This window comes from Sesamum indicum, linkage group LG4 (genome assembly GCF_026168435.1).
Source record: "Sesamum indicum cultivar Baizhima isolate 11 linkage group LG4, ASM2616843v1, whole genome shotgun sequence".
In the NCBI taxonomy this organism is placed as follows: domain Eukaryota; kingdom Viridiplantae; phylum Streptophyta; class Magnoliopsida; order Lamiales; family Pedaliaceae; genus Sesamum; species Sesamum indicum.
Window position 1 is genome coordinate 15693047 of NC_142660.1, and position 17616 is coordinate 15710662.

Genomic DNA, 17616 nt, shown 5'->3' on the forward strand with positions numbered 1-17616 from the left:
TCGAACGAGTTTTCCGCCAGTTAGCACTCAACTGGCAGCTAACTTGCCTCCTTCTAAGTTAATTTATCCTGGCTCAACCTCTGATCATTGACCAACGGTACGTGTCATATGTACCGTTTTTATCAAAACTTAATAGTACAAGACCAATAATATTAAAAATTTAGAATTTTGAGATAAAATATGTCGAATCGATAAAATTCAGGACCAAAAGCAAGAACGGCCTGTCTGGCGACTAAAAGTGAAATTTTGCCATTTGGGTAGACATTAGGACTGCTGTTCTGGTTGGCATAACATAAAGAACGCCCAAAGTTCTCTCCTCCGCCACCCAAAATGCTCTCCTCCGCCACTCAACCGCCATCCCGTTCTCCACTGCTCTCCTCTGACTCCGACTCTGATCCCTCCTCTCCCTCCGCCAATCACCGCCACCCCGATCTCTCCTCGTCCATCTTCCAGTCGTACCTCTCCCACTCCAGTTCTCATCATGATCAACGCCAAGATCTCATCAAGATCCAATCTTTCCTCGTCTCCTCACGCTCCGGAGCACTATCCTGCCTCATTTGCCTCGAACGCATCAAACCTACCGATCCCACTTGGTCCTGCTCCTCCCGCTGCTTCGCTATCTTCCACCTCCTCTGCATCCAATCCTGGGCCCACCAGTCCACCACCCTTGCCGCCTCCAGAGCCTCGTCACGTGCCGCCGTCGTCCCCGATGAGGATTCCCTTGTGTGGCCCTGCCCCAAGTGCCGCATCGAGTACCCCAAATCCCAAACCCCCAAGTACTACTATTGTTTTTGCGGTAAAGTTCAGGACCCCCCTCGTGATCCGTGGGTTTTGCCCCATTCGTGCGGGGAAATCTGCGGCCGGGCTTTGAAATATAATTGTGGACATTTCTGTCTGCTATTGTGTCACCCAGGTCCATGTCCCGCCTGCCCAAAATTGGTCAGAAATAAGTGTTTCTGTGGTAAATTAGAGGATGTGAGGCGGTGTGGGTTCAAGAGTTTCTCGTGCAATGGTGTGTGTAGGAAGTTGTTGGAGTGTGGAGTTCATAGGTGTGTCGAGATTTGCCATGATGGACCGTGCCAGCCGTGTAGGGAGAAGGGGGCTTATAGGTGCCAATGTGGGAAGGTGGAGATGGAGAGAGAGTGTTGTGACAAGGAATTTAGGTGCAATAGTGCTTGCAATAAGTTGTTAGGTTGCGGAAGGCATGTTTGCGAGAGAGGGTGTCATGAAGGTCAGTGTGGAGAGTGTCCTCTTCAAGGGAAGAGGACTTGTCCTTGTGGAAAGAGAGTATATGAAGGGATGGCATGTGATGTTTCTGTACCACTATGCGGGGCAACTTGTGAGAAGCTGTTAATCTGTGGGTTCCATAGGTGCCCTGAGAGGTGCCATCGTGGACTGTGCATTGAAACTTGTAGGATTGTCGTGACAAAGTCTTGTAGGTGTAGGAGCTTGAAGAAACAGGTAAAAACTTTGTAATGGTTGATTATTTTGAAATGTGTTATATTCTCTTGTCTTTTCATTCAATATCTATTCCATATAATATTTTGTGATATGGGGAATGGTCAATGGAATTTAGAATAGGTTCCTTGCTATCAAGAATTGACATGTGAGAGGAAGTGCCAGAAACTCAGGGATTGTGGGCGCCATGCTTGTAAGCGCCGCTGCTGTGATGGGGATTGCCCGCCTTGCTTGGAGGTTGGTTTCTCTATTATCTAATGGTCACAGTTATCCAGATGGAGACAGTAGTTAATTATCACACAACTTTTGTACTGCAGATTTGTGACAGGAGACTCAGGTGTAGGAACCACAAGTGCCCAGCTCCATGTCACAGGTAGTTTTAGTTGTTATTTGTTTTGCAATGTGTGGATGATAGGTTCTTTGATGAATCCTTATATTTGTGGAGTATTTGTTGGGTGCATAATTAGTTGAACACTTAGTGAAACACACAAACACAAAGCACTTGTAGATAATGTGGCAAAAGCAAATGAAATGAACAGTTAGCCTCAAGAATCTCCTCACCTGCAGTCTTGCAGCATATCTTGAAACTCTGATTGAACTATTTTAAATGGGACTTCTTCACCAAGGTAATCACTTTCTGACATATGAGCTTACTTTATAAAATGACAGTTTGACATTGGAACAATTTTTATCTAGATTCCGATAAAATATGTGTTACTACTGTATGTTAAACTATCAGTATGCGAGCTCGTAACAGGAAGCATTTAGGATTGATGCTGTTAAAATATTTGTGTGATTCATCAGGCAATATATAAGTTACATGTAAATAGTTTCCACTAAAAGACAAATTTAAGAGACCACCACCTTTGTTCTAAATCAATCACAGAACTCCAATGACGTGTAAATGCAGTATGCACACTTTATAGCTGTGATTCTTCCTCTTTAAGAATTGAAGAGCAGCATGGTAGCTTGTGTATTGATTGTCAATGCTTAGAGGTGCCATTTTGGTGCTAGACTAATTAAGTAACTAAATAAACAAGAAGTTAGTAAATAAAAGCTAATCCAATGTTTGAAGAATCTTAATTCAAATATCCATAAATACAAACATTAAATGTTGGCTTGTAAATGGTAAGTCAGATGTTCTTTTGCGTAAATAACATTCATAGAGGAGACCCAGATAATTAATTTATATGATGATTGTCATTTTTTTCATTTTTGTTGTAGAGGTGCTTGTGCTCCTTGCCCATTAATGGTGAGAATTGCATGTTCATGTGGAGAGACACAGTTCGAGGTTAGCATTCACTTGCTACTTGATTGTAGTTAACATGTCTGTTCATTTTATTGGATTTCACTTTTATCTTCTACAATGTTATCTTTTCATTGTGATAAATGTGCCCTTGATTTTGAAAATATCAAAGTTGCTTAGCTTTGCCAATTGGAGGTAAAAGAGTATGTTTTTAAACTTGTATTGTAGCCAGGTAGATTGAACAATAGTGAGAGATGGGGAAGAAGCAGAGTGAATATTTAGAGAATGAAGAAGGAAGAGATGTTTTTTGGTGGAGTAGAGGTACTCAGGCAGATATGGTGGAAGGTGACAGGATTGCCCCGGAGGAGAGAGTAGACTGGTGTGGACAAGGCAAGGAGGGCGAGGAGAACTTAGTGTAAAGGAAATTCTGGTAGCTTAAAGAGTAACACTGGTGGACAAAGGGAGAGATATAGGTAGTGGGGCTGTGGTGGGAGAATGTGACTGAGTCACTGAGATGAGAGTAAAGGGGAGAGGCAGATGTGAGAAGATGAGGATTTAAGAGAACTGGGGATTTGGGAGAGGATTAAATGCTATCTCTGGCTTTTAGTATGAATTGCCCTACTCAATACCTAAACTTGATTTGGGAAAATTATCCCACTAGTAGACAATCTATTTGAACAAGATCAGGTTGGTTGAAACTAAAAATTCCAGTCCAATGCTGTCCATAAATTTAACAGAAAATTTACATCACCCAGCATGGAATTGATGGGAGATTAGGCATACACAGCATAGAAAGTAGTTCAGCAAATCTGTTAAGTTAGGGATGTATGAAATCTCCCTTGGACACCTGTGTAGGTCCAGATTTCTATAGCTTTTTGTCGTATGGAAATACTTTTCTATTTTGCTTCAACTGTTCCCTTATAAAGACAAGAAACAGGAATGGACACAGAAATTACAGTAATTATATAGTAGGCTTGTCTGGTCGGGTCAGATCATAAATTTTGCTATCTTGATCATCAGTTTGTGCCTGATCTTTGGATGTTCATGTGGTAAAACAAATGCCCATGAACTCAATAGCTCGCTTAGGATTTAAGCGTGCAATGGTAGAGTATGTCATGTAAAAAATGGTAGTTAATATGGGAGGATGGATTAACATTTTAATATTTTGCTTCTCACATTGCAAAAGTGGTTTGTATTATTAACAACCAAATCTGTGATGAGGTACCTATCGGATTAACTTATCTCATGACTCATGAAGAAAAAGATTTCTGTCACATGCTTTGTAAGTTCTATTAAATTTTCAAATATAACCAGGCATGTGCTTTTGGGTGAAGGCTTATTTTGGTGGCCACTGCAAAGTCATAAAGTATTCTGCTCCCTATAGTTATTGAAAAACCACCACTTCATGGAATAGATGCATCTTGTTAGGTACTTCTGTTATCGGTTATCCTTTTTGCTTTAGACATTTTATATTAGGAGTAGGCAAAAAACTTAACGTTGCTTGTATATTGTGGATTGAAAAGAATTTAGAACATAATTTCAAAGCACTCAAATTCTGTTAATACAAAATTTCAGTAACTTGAAGGTTCTACTAACATGTTCAAATTGTGGCCAGGTTCCTTGTGGCACCGAAACCGAACAAAAACCTCCCAAGTGTCCGAAACCATGTCCCATAGCTCCTCTTTGCAGGCATGCGTCGAATTGCAAGGTTGGCTGGCTGATTTGCATTAGTGTAGTATGCTACCCTTCACTATTAAGCAAGACTTTCTGAAATCCGATTTGGCTGTCAATAATGAATGCTTTGTCTTAGATCTTTCCTGTATTAGTTGATTAATATGTCAAATTTAGATCAGAAATCCCACATTGTTTCATGTTTGTGTATTTCCAGCCACACAGGTGCCATTATGGTCCTTGCCCCCCATGTCGTCTAATTTGTGATGAAGAATACTCATGTGGTCACAGATGCAAATTAAGGTTTGCTTCAAATACTTGTAGTTCATTGTACAGTTTTCTGCAAGCATTGCCTCACAAATTCTGTTGTTTAAATATTATATGAAGGTGCCATGGACCTAAACCGCCTCCTATTCCTGAATTTACTCTGAAACCCAAAAAGAAGAAGCTGAACCATCTGATTGAAGCAACTCCTGGTTCCCCATGCCCTCCTTGTCCGGAAGTTGTGGTGAGGTCATGCGTTGGACATCACATAGGAGCAGAGAGGACGGTTGGTTTCTTCACACAGTATATAGGCTTTTTTATTACCTTTGAAATTTTTATGCTCTGTCTTCTCTGATGTTGGGGAAATAATCATACAATCTTGATCTGAAATAAAGTTTTATTGAGATTATTGAACATATATCTTATTGCCCTACCATTTTCGCTTTCAGATGGTTTGTTCAAATAAGGCAGAATTTTCTTGTGATAACTTGTGCGGGAATCCTCTCCCTTGTGGCAATCATTATTGCACTTATGTATGCCATCCCTTGAAAAGTCATTTTTCAATATCAGATACTTACCGGACAGGCGAGTCCTGTGAAGAGTGCAATCTCCCTTGTCAGAAGGTGTTCTGAACTCTAATTGAACTTTTTGGTTATTCTCTCATTTGTAATATATATTTCATGCATTGGTCATTATTTCTCTGGAATCCATTGATATATCTGCGTATCAGAAACTTCAACTGATGCTGCACACTGAACTTATTAACTTGTCTTCTTTGTTCATGATATTTTTCTCTTAGGAGAGAGATCCCGCATGTCCACATCCTTGTCCCCTGCCATGTCATCCTGGAGAATGTCCCCCTTGCAAGGCGCTGATTAAGCGTTCCTGTCATTGTGGGTCCATGGTACACGTTTTTGAGTGTATATATTTTAATTCCATGTCAAAGAAAGAGCAAATGGCTGTTCGTTCATGCAATGGACCTTGCCACAGGTAATTTCTATAGTTCTGCATCACAGTAACTTCATTGGAAATTGACATGTTTGCTATTTGTTTTTTTCCCCTCCAAATAAAAGCAAATCACGGTTCTAACCTCTAGAGATAAAGAGGCTAGTCATGTTTAGACTTTTTGTTAGAAAATTATTGTATTATCCTTTCCGTGGATTTACTTCCAAGTTGTGTGTATCTGAACTTCTGCTTCTATCCTTCATCCCTCAACCTGCAGCTAAATAATATAGATTGCTTACTGCATGTTCATTCTGAGGAAAATAATAGACTAGGTAGACAAAGAAAACAAAAGCTGGAACCTAAATGGCATCCTCGTTCTTGTGTTTGCTTGCCCTTCAGTACGAGATCCATTGTTACTTGTCGGCAGTGCTGGCCAACTTTATTTGATGTGAAGAGAAACTTTCATTGCTCTATTGATTAGTTCAAAAGGGATAGATTTGGCTGGCTATTTGATGATGAGTGTGTAGCAATGTTCTGCGATGATGATTATTGTTTCCCATAGTGAAATTTCTTTTAGTCTAGATTTGCTGTTGCATCAAGGTCCTGGGGCATGTGCCACTGCTTAGAATGTGGGATGTAGAGACATGATATAAGAGCATTGCCTGCAGTGCGAAAAAAATTTGCTGACAATTCACATCTGTAAGACTTTTAATTTATTGGTTGATAATTTTATCCCTGCAAAATGAAAAATGGTTTGTTTAGCAGGCCTCTATTCAGGGTAAATAATTTTGTTTTCTAAGTAATGTTTGTGATTCTTTCTCATCCTTCTTTTTGCTTTGGTTTTGGGGGGTTGTGGTGATTGGTAGAACATATTTGGACACATCACATCAGAATAGGTAATACCCTTGTGTTCTTAAGCAAGTATCACAAATGACGAATATGGACACGTGTCTGTGTCTATCAGTTCTATTTTTCCATGATAAGTTATATCCGTTTTTCTTCTCTATCTGTGTCTTTTATTCCTTGAGTTATGTTTGTTTCTTCTCTAATTTCTGTAGTGCAAAAATGAATTTGATAATGATTTTGGATTTGCAGAAAGTTGCCAAACTGTACACATTTGTGCCCAGAAACATGTCATACTGGTCCCTGTCCATCACCAGACAAGTGCTCTAAGAAGGTAACATAATGTTGTATGATCTTGTGGAATCATTGTCAATCTACTCATATACAAGAGGGTTATGAACTGAATTTCAATTTATGGAGAGAAGCTACCAACACCTCCATTTGCTCTGATGTCCTCATTTTGTTCAGAGTTAATAGCTGTCTGGTGGAATCTAATAAAATAAGATATTTAGAAGAAAAGTTTTGAAATTTTGTTACGTCAATCCTACCATAATACATCCACAAAAAAAAGAAGAAAATTTTTGATAAAGAAGAGATTAGAATGTATTATTCTCCTGCATTATTCTGGTTATGATGAAACTGTGCCGCCAGCAGAATTTTATATTAGAAACATTTGGCAAGATCTTGTAGTATTTAGAAAATCTTGTCTATTAAAGTTTCGTTCATGAGATTGTAGATACAATTGCCAATAATAAATTTTATTAATGCATCAACATCCCAATCTTTAAACTTTTGACTTTATTTTCAGTTTAGAAAGTTTCTAACTAGGAAACTATGATGCCTCTTTTGCACCTTGGAATAACAGAATAATGATAATGTTGAGTATGACAATAAATAGTTGAAACTAAATTATTAAATAAATAATGCGTGTTAGTTATAGAATAATTGCTGCTCATTTGCCTTGTTCGTTTTTAGCATTTATACTCTACTTGTACTTCCCACCACGTACCTAGCCTCACATTGAGGTAGGTGAGGAGTACATTCAAAGAATGAAATGCTAGATAGAAAAGTGGTGTAGTGAGAGTTAATTTAACTGTTTTTCTTTTCCTCCCAAAGGAAGGGTGAGGGTCGGGATTCTTGTTGTCAAAACCAACCCTTTTATCAACAGGCCCACATGTGAGCAAAAGAAACAGAAATGATAAGTTGCTTTATTAAATCTCTTGTATTTGTTTTGCAGGTAACTGTGCGTTGTGCATGTCAAACCTTGAAAAAGGAGTGGCTGTGTCTGAACGTGCAAGCAGCATATCGCAGTACAGGTTGTGATCCCAAAGATGTACCCAAGAATCAGTACGGAGTTGGACTCCTTCCTTGTGATAATGATTGCAAGAGCAAAATGAAGGTCCCTGATGCAGAATTACATTTTCGTCAAACAAAGCCCCCTGAGGTAATGCACCGTATTCTAGCAGTACCAGGTGAAGAATCACATAATTAGTTATAATATTTCATCCTATGATTCTGCATGTAAAAATTGTTTGGAACACATCATCTCTCGGAAGTCGGTCGCTACAGACGCAATCCTCAACTAATATTTAATATCACCCTGGTTTGTCTATTCTTTGGCAGGAAAAGGAGTCTGATAAAGCTACTAATGTATCAAAACGTAGAAGACGACGGCAAAGGGTACATGAGGAAGAAAATACTTCGACACTGCAGGTTTGGCTGTATTCTTAAGAAAACCAGTATACGTAGTTCTTGGCGCTGTTGAATATTTTCCTTACAATTAGCGAAATTGATTCGAGTGCAGAAAATAGTTGCTGTGGCTCGAACGGCTCTGCTGCTGCTTATTGTTGCTGTTATTATAGTTGCATCTGCATACTTTGGCTATAAAGGTCTCATGTGGCTGTCCGACTGGATGAACGAATATGAAACTCGACAAAGAACACGACATTCACGATTCTAGTCAGTCTAAGTCCCTGCATTTCAACACGTGCTGTTCTTTTATTAATTCTTGTTCAATTTTGAAGGTAAACTAAAAATCGAACCTCCATACAAATTCCGGTAGAATTTAAGAGTTAGTATATTATTTCATGTTCTGTTTTTTAGTTTTCCCCAGTAAGATTTTCGTACATATGTGAAAAAGTAGCTGCAATGGATCATTGTATTTAGTCCTTGACATACACAAAAGTAGGTTTGTCTTAGAACTGAGATTCCACTTGTTTTATGACACTTTAAATGAGTTGAAGGATGTTTGTTTTGTGCCTGTCCTGCTGCACCTTCTCTTCCGTACTTGCTGTTACTCTTCAGCCTAAGATGATGGGCATCCTGTTGTGCTGTAGACATGAACTCTTAGGCTAAGTGAAAAATACATGATATGCAGGAAATTGTGTAATTTGACAGTTACTGTCTGAGTAGTATGATGTCTGTGTTTATCTTAAAAGAAATTGAAAAGTGTTGGGTAAGTTGTTTGAGAAAAGAGATGGAAAAATGAAATGTTACGAGTTTATAAGATATTTTAAATAAGTTTAGTCAAATACACTCATAAAAAGCTCCTTTTCTAGTATTAATTAATGACCAAAGAGTATCAAATTTGAATTTAAATTCATGTAAGTATATATTTGTGCTCTGAGATTAATTACGTGAAGAGTAAATTAAAGTATTAATAATATTGATGTGGGAATATATTTCATGAAGGTCGCACTAAAACCTACTCCTATCGATTAATAGCATTTTATTCTAGTAGACACGAAAGCATTGGCCAAGGAGCCCAAACTTGAGGGGGCTAGGCCTATGACCTGTGGTTAGCTCGAGGAGACAACCAACTCATCCCTCAAGCTCCCACCACTCCTCCCCTCCTTGCCAAAACTCATTCTTGCACATCAAAAAACAGTCATTGCTCAATCATACTTGCTCTTATTTTATTATTCCTTACTACTCTTTTTATCCATCATTATTATTTTTACGATTCTTTATTCATTTGAACATCAGAGTGCTAATATATTTTTTTGTAGGTTTCTTGCAAAAATTCAGGTCTAAGAATTTCGAACTAACATTGAGACGAGCAATTTTTTATTCGCATAAACAATAAAGGTGAAAAATACCATGACAAATTGTAGAGATTTTAGAACCGGTTCGAAGTTGTTGAGATATTCTCAAAATTCTTGATATCATTTTTAGAGTTATCTTCTAAAAAGATATGCCAGCTCAAAAGTGATCCGGTCGGGTCAAACGCAAATGTGGGAGAGTTAGTTATTTGCTGCTTCAAACAGCTCGATCCAGCTGGCTTCATCATCGTTCTTGGACACCCTTTTAGGGTAATATGGTCCCAGATGTGTAGAAATGTGGCTGACGTAGTGGTCTTGTTGTTTGGTATTGGGCTTGTTATATAAATCCTGTTTGAGAGTGTTGTCCTGTCAATAGGGTGGCTGGATTGGACTAACGGGCTCTATGCCCTTGCTGCCTATAATTGTGCTTGGCCCAATAAAATTGAGCCTGATGAACTCAACAGATAGAAAATTTGACTCTTCGACTAATATTTGGACATTGGACTTTAGAATAATAATTATTATGGGCATCAAATTTAATTAGAATTGATTATGCACCAAACTAATCTAAATAAATAATATTGCATGATCTCATTTATAATGCTAAAATGATATGCATAATTGATGTAGAACACGATGTTTCATGACAAATCTATAGAATCCTTCATTTTCCTTTCAAATGAATTGATTATAATTATGTCATTAATTTTAATTATTAATAATTAATACATCAATTAATAATATATAAATCTTGTAATTAATCAATAACTATTATATAAATAGAGAGTGGACCACAACTATATTATCAATGCACATATCTACTAATTAAACACTCATGAGGCTTATTAGGGTGACCACTAGTTGAATTCCTCCCACACTCAATTTAACAATCACTTTGGTGATTGAGGTCGGATTAATAAGCTATATCTTTTTTAAGCAACCACGATTAATTATTATTAATTGAAATAAATTAATTATAATCTTTTCTGTTGTATTACAATAATCATACTCTAATTAGTAATATCAAATAAACTAAATCTAATCAATACCTATTATTACAATAGAATCAACACTTACTATTCAGTAGATACAATATCCCATACATAAAGTCGGGCTCAAACTCTTGACCTCTAAAATCATGAGGTCTCAGCTTCATCAACTGAGATAGACTTCATCAGCAATAAGCTACAACTTAAAACGATTAATATAATATCTATCGAATAATGCATTATGAATTTTAATATATTATAATTTATACGACATGAGAATGTAAATCAAGGGCAAAATTATAATTTTTTTTGCTTACATTAGCATTATCTGTTCAAATCCTAACGAAAGAAAGTCAAGTAAAGTAAGAATTTTTGGAGGAAGTGTAAATGTAATTTTAAATTTTTTTTGGAGAAAAGTATAATTTAACATTTTTAAAGGGAGTCTGAGTATAATTAATCCTAAAAATGGTTATGATCATCTTATTGTATTGATACAATTTACAATTTGATCGATGCTCCATTCGCGGACTTTGACTTTAAATGAATTTTATAATTATGTACTGAAAAAAATCTTATTAAAAAGAAGAGAATTTAATATTTATAAACAATTTGAACTTTTTATTTACAACAAATATAGAACGAATACATACATTTCTCGTAAAAAAAAATTATTAGCTTATTAAGTTAGCTCCATCTGACTCAAGAAATCAGATGAGAAATAGGGCCCACTCAAGTTCTAGCCGGTACGTGATAAACTCAGAGGTGCCTCACCGCCGCCGTCCACCATTAAGAACCACCGGTCCGCCGCCGTGACATTGGACGTACTTGCTCAAACATTTACTCACAAATGATATTTCACTATGAGAAATATAACCGAATTATAGTATTAAGTTTTAATTAATATTCGATTGGGGCCCATGGCCCGGGCCCAGGGGTAAGTAATAAATAGATCAACAATTCGACGGCCAGTATAGTGGAGGGTCCACACTCCACATCAATGAGGCTAATGCACCTGATCCACGCTCCAGACGTGTTAACACGTTGAGGCTTAACTGCCTTAAATTGACTGCTTTGATGAGAAATGAGAAAGTCAACAACGTCCAAAAAGCGCTTTTTCGTTCAAACGCAAGAGTGGACCAACCTTTGCTACGTGGTTTCACGCTTTTTGCAATCTTCAAATTGGTCAATTTCAATTTCCTTTTTTGTTTTTTCGAAAATTTTATCTCGAATTTAATTCGAATTAAATGTACATTTACATCATCATAAGTGTACTAAATTTATTACATAATTAATGTATACTCTAGATTGAGTGACAATCGTACGATAAGTATAATAATATTTGTTATAGTATAATTTAATTTGATTTGAATAAACATTTATTTATTTTTAAAGCACCGAATCTTTTGTGTGCCCTCTTGAAAAAAACCGTATTATAACTTAAAGAATGTTTGCAAAAGCTTAAAAAAAAGTATTTATCAATTTATTGCTGAAAGTAAATTAACAACAGTGTTTTTTATTTACAGTAGACTAAAACTACTTAAATTAAATTAATTCAAGTCAAAAGTTATAATAAACTTTCTAACCAGTTATGTGATTTATTGGTAAAATTATAAATATTAAGTCGTATTACAAAATATTCCTATTTTAGTTTCTTTCCAATTTTCACTTTCATTTTAAGAAAAACTACAAATTTTCATCAATACTTAAGTTACAACTTTTTATACAATCTATTCAAAAGTATAATTTCTTTGAATAATAGCAAAACTTAAGTTACAATTTTTTCTACAATTTACTTCCAGCATGAAAGTAGAAATTATTACGAACATCCTATGTGAATAATAGCGATACTTAAGTTAAAATTTTTTCGACAATCTATTTCCACCATAAAAGTAGAAAGTAGAATCTATTACAAACAACGTGTGAGAATAATAGCAAAACCCATCATCTATACATGTTACTAAAGTTTTAACTATACATGTATGGAAATCATAGTTCTACATAGGAAGACACAATACCATTCAAACAAGTAACAACGTTTCATCAGCAATTCTGCTCTCGGTCGTAATCAATTAGGCATGTTCTCATCTTTCATATCATATGCAAGAACTTGTGCATATACTTCTATGAAAATGGGAAGCTAGAAATTCATATTTTCTTGATTTCAAATCAGAAATTATGTGGAAAAAGAATAGTGGTGGCTGTTAGTGTTCTACAAAATCCTACACTACAGCTCATGTTAGAACAGAACAACCTTTACACTTGACAAATTGTACCCACATATCTAGCTGAAAAATCTTGAATAGAAAGAAGGGGAAAAAAAAGAGGAAAGAATCGAATTTCTTTATGCTATGTCTAATTCTTTAATCTGAAATAAAGGAGATTGGACCACTAGAGATGCTGCCATGGCTATCATCACATAGACTCAATGCTCGTTCCAGATTAGCGACAATGTCGGTCATTGTAGGCCTATCTTTGCCTTCCAAATGCACACAGTGCATTGCGGTGTAGGCCACGAGTTCCACCGCCTCCGATTCATTCATTTCCAGTGAACCAACTCGAGGGTCCAAAATCTTGGCTAGTTCACCGGCCATGATTGCTGGCACAGCATAATCGACCAGGCTGATTGGTGCCCCTCCGTTTTCGCCCATCTTGAATATAGCCCTCTTCCCTGTCAAAAGTTCTAACAACACCACTCCAAGACCATAAACATCACTCTTTGCTGTCAACACATTTAGTCCATAATATTCTGGGTCGATGTATCCCACTGTACCCGCTGCCTTGGTTGGCCTATAATCGCGATCATTCTCAGGCCCCATTAGCGACAATCCAAAATCAGACACTCTAGCAGTCCAATTTGCATCGAGCAATATGTTTGAAGACTTAATGTCTCGATGAATTATTGGAGGAACTGCATAGTTGTGGAGGTACTCAATCCCACGAGCGGCGTCCAGTGCAATCTTGATCCTCATTTTCCAAGAATTCACAATGCTACTACTCTTTTCAACGTTGTTCTTGTCATGCAAATGATCATACAGAGCTCCATTCTTCATATACTCGTAAACTAAAAGCCTCTCATCCCTCTCATCACAGTAACCCACTAGCCTAACCAAATGCTTGTGATGAAGCCGAGACAAGAACGCTAGTTCTGACTCAAACGCACTCTCCTTCTCTTGAAACTTCTTTGTCTTTGGACCCGTCTCACTTCTTTTAATAGCGACCTCACGACCATCAGGAAGTTTCCCTTTATAAACGACCCCAAAGCTCCCAGCTCCAATCTTGTTCTCTAAAGAAAAATCATTGGTAGCGGCAACAAGGTCCGAGAACAAGAACTCCTCGGCCCTGTCGGTGTGTTTCGACGACGTCCCACTCCTCTGGCGCCTCATGAGTATCGAACCTTGGCGCCTAAGAGTGGATGATCGTGAAGGTGGACTGCTACTAGACTGTTGAGCAGCATTAGAACCATTAATGGTTGGCTGCACAGAATTATGAATCTTCTTCTTCCCAATACAAACACCAGTCCACAAACAATAAACCATTGTACAGATCCCAGCCAATCCACCAACTGATCCAACAACAGCGAAAGCCAATAAACCCCTTCTGAGCCCTTTAGAAGGCGGGGAAGGACTAATAACAACTAGTGGAGGTGCAAGTGATGGCGGTGAAATTGGTGGAATTGAAGTTGGAATATCACAAGGTCTACAAATATGACCATTTCCAGAACAAAGTACTTGAGATTCAGGGTATAAATTGCACTCACACCCCTTCTCCACGCACGGCCCTGGAAGAGTCTTCTGCAAAGGCAGCTCTATCCCAGATTCATAATACCGATTAGGCCAACCGGGACCCCAACAAATAATCGAGAAATTGCTTGTGATCAATCCACAAGTAAAATCAAGCCCTGCGACAATTGATTCAAACGAAATGCCATCAGTTATACTACTAGAGAACTCACCATTTCCACCCCAACAAACCACCGTGTGGTTCAGTCTTCTGATCGCGCAGCTGTGGTTGGCCCCCAGAGCCAGACCCCTGTATTCATACGCCGTATTAGCGGGTACGTTGAGTTGTCCATTATCGTTATTCCCCTTGCAGACCACAAATCCGGCATTATTCATCCCGCAAGCAAACCCTCCCCCGACCTGAATATTCATCATCGAAGAATTCTTGAACTCCGATTGTATCGAAAGAGAAGTTCCATCATCTCCCCAGCACAAAACCCGGTTATTATTCTCAAGAACTCCGCAAGAAAATCCCAACCCGGATGAAATCACGCGAAATTGAGGATTACCAGTAGGAATTCGAGCCCAAGAAACACTATTTCCTCGCCAGCAAATCGCATTATTATTCCCCGAAGTAACGTTCCTCAACGCACAAATTTGAGTGTCGCCAATCACGAGAGAAGTCAGCGGAGACGAAGCGTCGTCGTAAATTCTCTTCGGATTGAGTGTTGTGTTCCAGCAGAGGAGGCTGAAACCCCCGGACCGAAAGCCGCAGAGGGTGTCCCGGCCACCGGCAACGGCGTCGAAGGACGTGGTGGGAAGGATGGGCGGCAGTAACTTGCCGTTCCGCCAGCATTGAATCTGTTGGATTGGCTGCTGCGCAACTATGGTGCAGACGGTGATGGAAGAACCGTAGACTACGGCGAGGGTCGCGGCGGAGCCGCCAAGACCATGCGCGGAAGGAGGAGGAGGGCACACGGCGGCGAGAAACAATAAGGTGGCGGAGATGACCGCTGAAAAGGGTGTCTTCATCTAAGGGGAGCTGCTTCTTTAGGAGAGATGATCGGAGTGGCCCTCATTTGTAGATAGAGAAAGAGGAAGTTCTACTCTGCAGGGAAGAGGAAGAGTTTAGGGAAGTTTTGCAACTTTTCATCCTATCTCAATCTGTTGAGGCTTTTCGACTTTCATACCGTATTTTTACAATCAATTTTTTATGTTACTTAATGTTTAAAAATATCAAATTACGATTTGGGTGAATTACAACAAACTCTTTCCAAATTTAGTATACTTAAAAAATTATCAATATTCTTTATATTTCATCGAATTATATAATTTTTAGACGATGACCTAAAAATATCTATTTTATCTTTGTTGTATTTTTTTTTCAATAAACAAATTTTAATAAAGTTGACTAGGTAAAATTTCTTCTTGCCCTTCCAATCCATAAATTTTTCAAAGAATTAAGTAAAATTATTTTATAATTCACGAGGGTATTTTGTTCAAATCACCAAAAAAAACTACAAAATGGGCTAGTTATTGAACGAACGTTACAATAAGGAGGATAGTAAACCATATGAAAGTTGGTTGTAATTCATCCTATGATTTAGGACAGAGCAGGTTTGGACTTTTGGACTTTGGATACCCTAAAAAATTATGGATTTTTTAAATCTAAGTTTATTATCTTGTGCCAGTTGAGTTTGTTTAAGGTGGATATCCATAAATTTAGTGAATTTATTATTTTGTATTTTAAAATAATTATGAAATTTTTATATTTATTTTTTTTTAAAAAAAGAATGAAAAAGATAATTGATTGATTTCATATTGACTGATAATTCAATAAGATTGTGGTGGTGGGCCCAATATTTTGAACGATACACTAAAAGAAATATGATTTTATGTTTAATTATCATAGTAAAATAAAATATTATAGCAAGTACTAATTAATCACGGATAAACAACTGGTGTTATCATTATTTTTGCATACGAGACCAAAATATTAACCGTAGTAAAAAGCAACAGGAAATGTTGATCAACCGTGGCTGAATCTTAATTGTGTATATTATTTTATTTAACCATGATAAATAGTATTAATTTATCATAATTGTTTTTTAACACGTAGTCATTATAATGTAAGGAATAATACATTTTTGCAAGAGACACTGTAGGTTCAAAAATTATTTTTCTTTTTTCAGTAAATTCGATGAATTTGAATAGTGGATGAATCAATTTGTTAGGCAAAAATAAGCCTCAGAGGTATTAGACGTAATTTTTAAAACCACATGGGGTCTACGTGCATGTAATTACACCAGACCTCAGGGGAAGGCAGTGTAATTATCCTCAATATACATTACGTCGACACCCATTAAAATCTACACAAACATCCCCAATTTTTTATAAAATGATAAATACACCCCGCAATTACATGTCAATTCAGTTATCTTGAGGGGTGTTTGTATAAATTTTTATTTCTCAAAAAGTATCGATATGAATATAATTGTAATTGTACAAGGTGTAGATATAATTTTATAAAAAGTAGGTGGGGGAGTATTCTCATTTGATAGTCCAAGTGGTTACAATCAAATTATTATTATTAGGCAGTAGTGATTATTAAACAGTATAAATTCCAAAAATTCTCAGACAGCCCCAATGAGAAAACACATGTTTCAAATTAATATGAATGAAGAAACAAGAGTCAAGACAAGACCAGTGTGAGGAACTTCTCTTTACCTAACTTTTAACTTTTCTAGGAATATCAACATATTATATACCTTGTTTGGATATATATTTTTTAAGTGGAGTTTCATATATAAAAGTTCATTAATTTGGAAAAATATTGGATATTTGAAATATTTAGATATTATGGACATTTTTTATCGTGTAAATTAAATTATCTGAGATTTTTGTTATCTAACTTTCTAAGGTGGAATTTCGTCTGCCTCTTTTTATTTTTGCAATATCAATCATTTTTTTCATTGGAGTTCACTCTTCTTCCCTGGGAGGTGAACTCCAACGAAAAAGAAAAAGACTGAAATGGTAAAAATTAAAAAAATAGAGACAAAAATATTAAATGACATAAGTTACGGAACAAAAAATGCATTTAGCCCAAATGGTATTTGTCATGATATTAACTACGACAAAGTCTATTGACCATGAATTTTTAGCTATAAGCGAAGCATTTACCATGATTTTTTAGCTATGATTATTTTTTTGACCTCAATTACTGAAACAATTAATAGTTTTTGTAGTAATTAATTATTATTAACCATATCTTTTTATTTTCAGCCTTGATAATTAATTATGTCAAAATGTGTAGTAAATGAATAAAACAACAAAAATGTCATATTTCTTGAAGTACATTAAATCTTGGTAATGTGGACACAAATGTTAACCAAAATTGGTGATGGAATATTTTTCATGATGATAGACAGAGACACATCCAT

At 36.9% G+C, this 17616-nt stretch overlaps 2 protein-coding genes across 2 annotated transcripts; one reads left to right on the forward strand and one right to left on the reverse strand.

Moving 5' to 3' along the window:
* Window positions 1-222: 222 nt before the first annotated feature.
* NFXL2 (NF-X1-type zinc finger protein NFXL2) lies at window positions 223-8687 on the forward strand. Its single transcript, XM_011078391.3, has 13 exons — window positions 223-1461; window positions 1582-1695; window positions 1776-1831; window positions 2683-2749; window positions 4320-4412; window positions 4593-4678; window positions 4763-4925; window positions 5089-5262; window positions 5439-5629; window positions 6680-6761; window positions 7665-7871; window positions 8051-8140; window positions 8232-8687. The coding sequence occupies exons 1-13, from the start codon at window positions 331-333 to the stop codon at window positions 8385-8387; spliced, it is 2610 nt and encodes an 869-aa protein (XP_011076693.1). The 5' UTR covers window positions 223-330; the 3' UTR covers window positions 8388-8687.
* Window positions 8688-12492: 3805 nt separating this feature from the next.
* Window positions 12493-15358, reverse strand: LOC105160888 (putative serine/threonine-protein kinase-like protein CCR3). The gene has a single exon (XM_011078392.3). The coding sequence runs from the start codon at window positions 15206-15208 to the stop codon at window positions 12818-12820; it is 2391 nt and encodes a 796-aa protein (XP_011076694.1). The 5' UTR covers window positions 15209-15358; the 3' UTR covers window positions 12493-12817.
* Between the last annotated feature and the right edge of the window lie 2258 nt (window positions 15359-17616).

Excerpts from the sequence above, each read along its gene's own strand:
- NFXL2 (XM_011078391.3), top strand. The coding sequence starts at position 331 with ATGCTCTCCTCCGCCACTCAACCGCCATCCCGTTCTCCACTGCTCTCC. Across the intron at positions 1,696-1,775 it reads ATTGCCCGCCTTGCTTGGAG|ATTTGTGACAGGAGACTCAG; the intron begins GTTGGTTTCTCT and ends TTTGTACTGCAG. Across the intron at positions 4,413-4,592 it reads GGCATGCGTCGAATTGCAAG|CCACACAGGTGCCATTATGG; the intron begins GTTGGCTGGCTG and ends GTGTATTTCCAG.
- LOC105160888 (XM_011078392.3), bottom strand. The coding sequence starts at position 15,208 with ATGAAGACACCCTTTTCAGCGGTCATCTCCGCCACCTTATTGTTTCTC.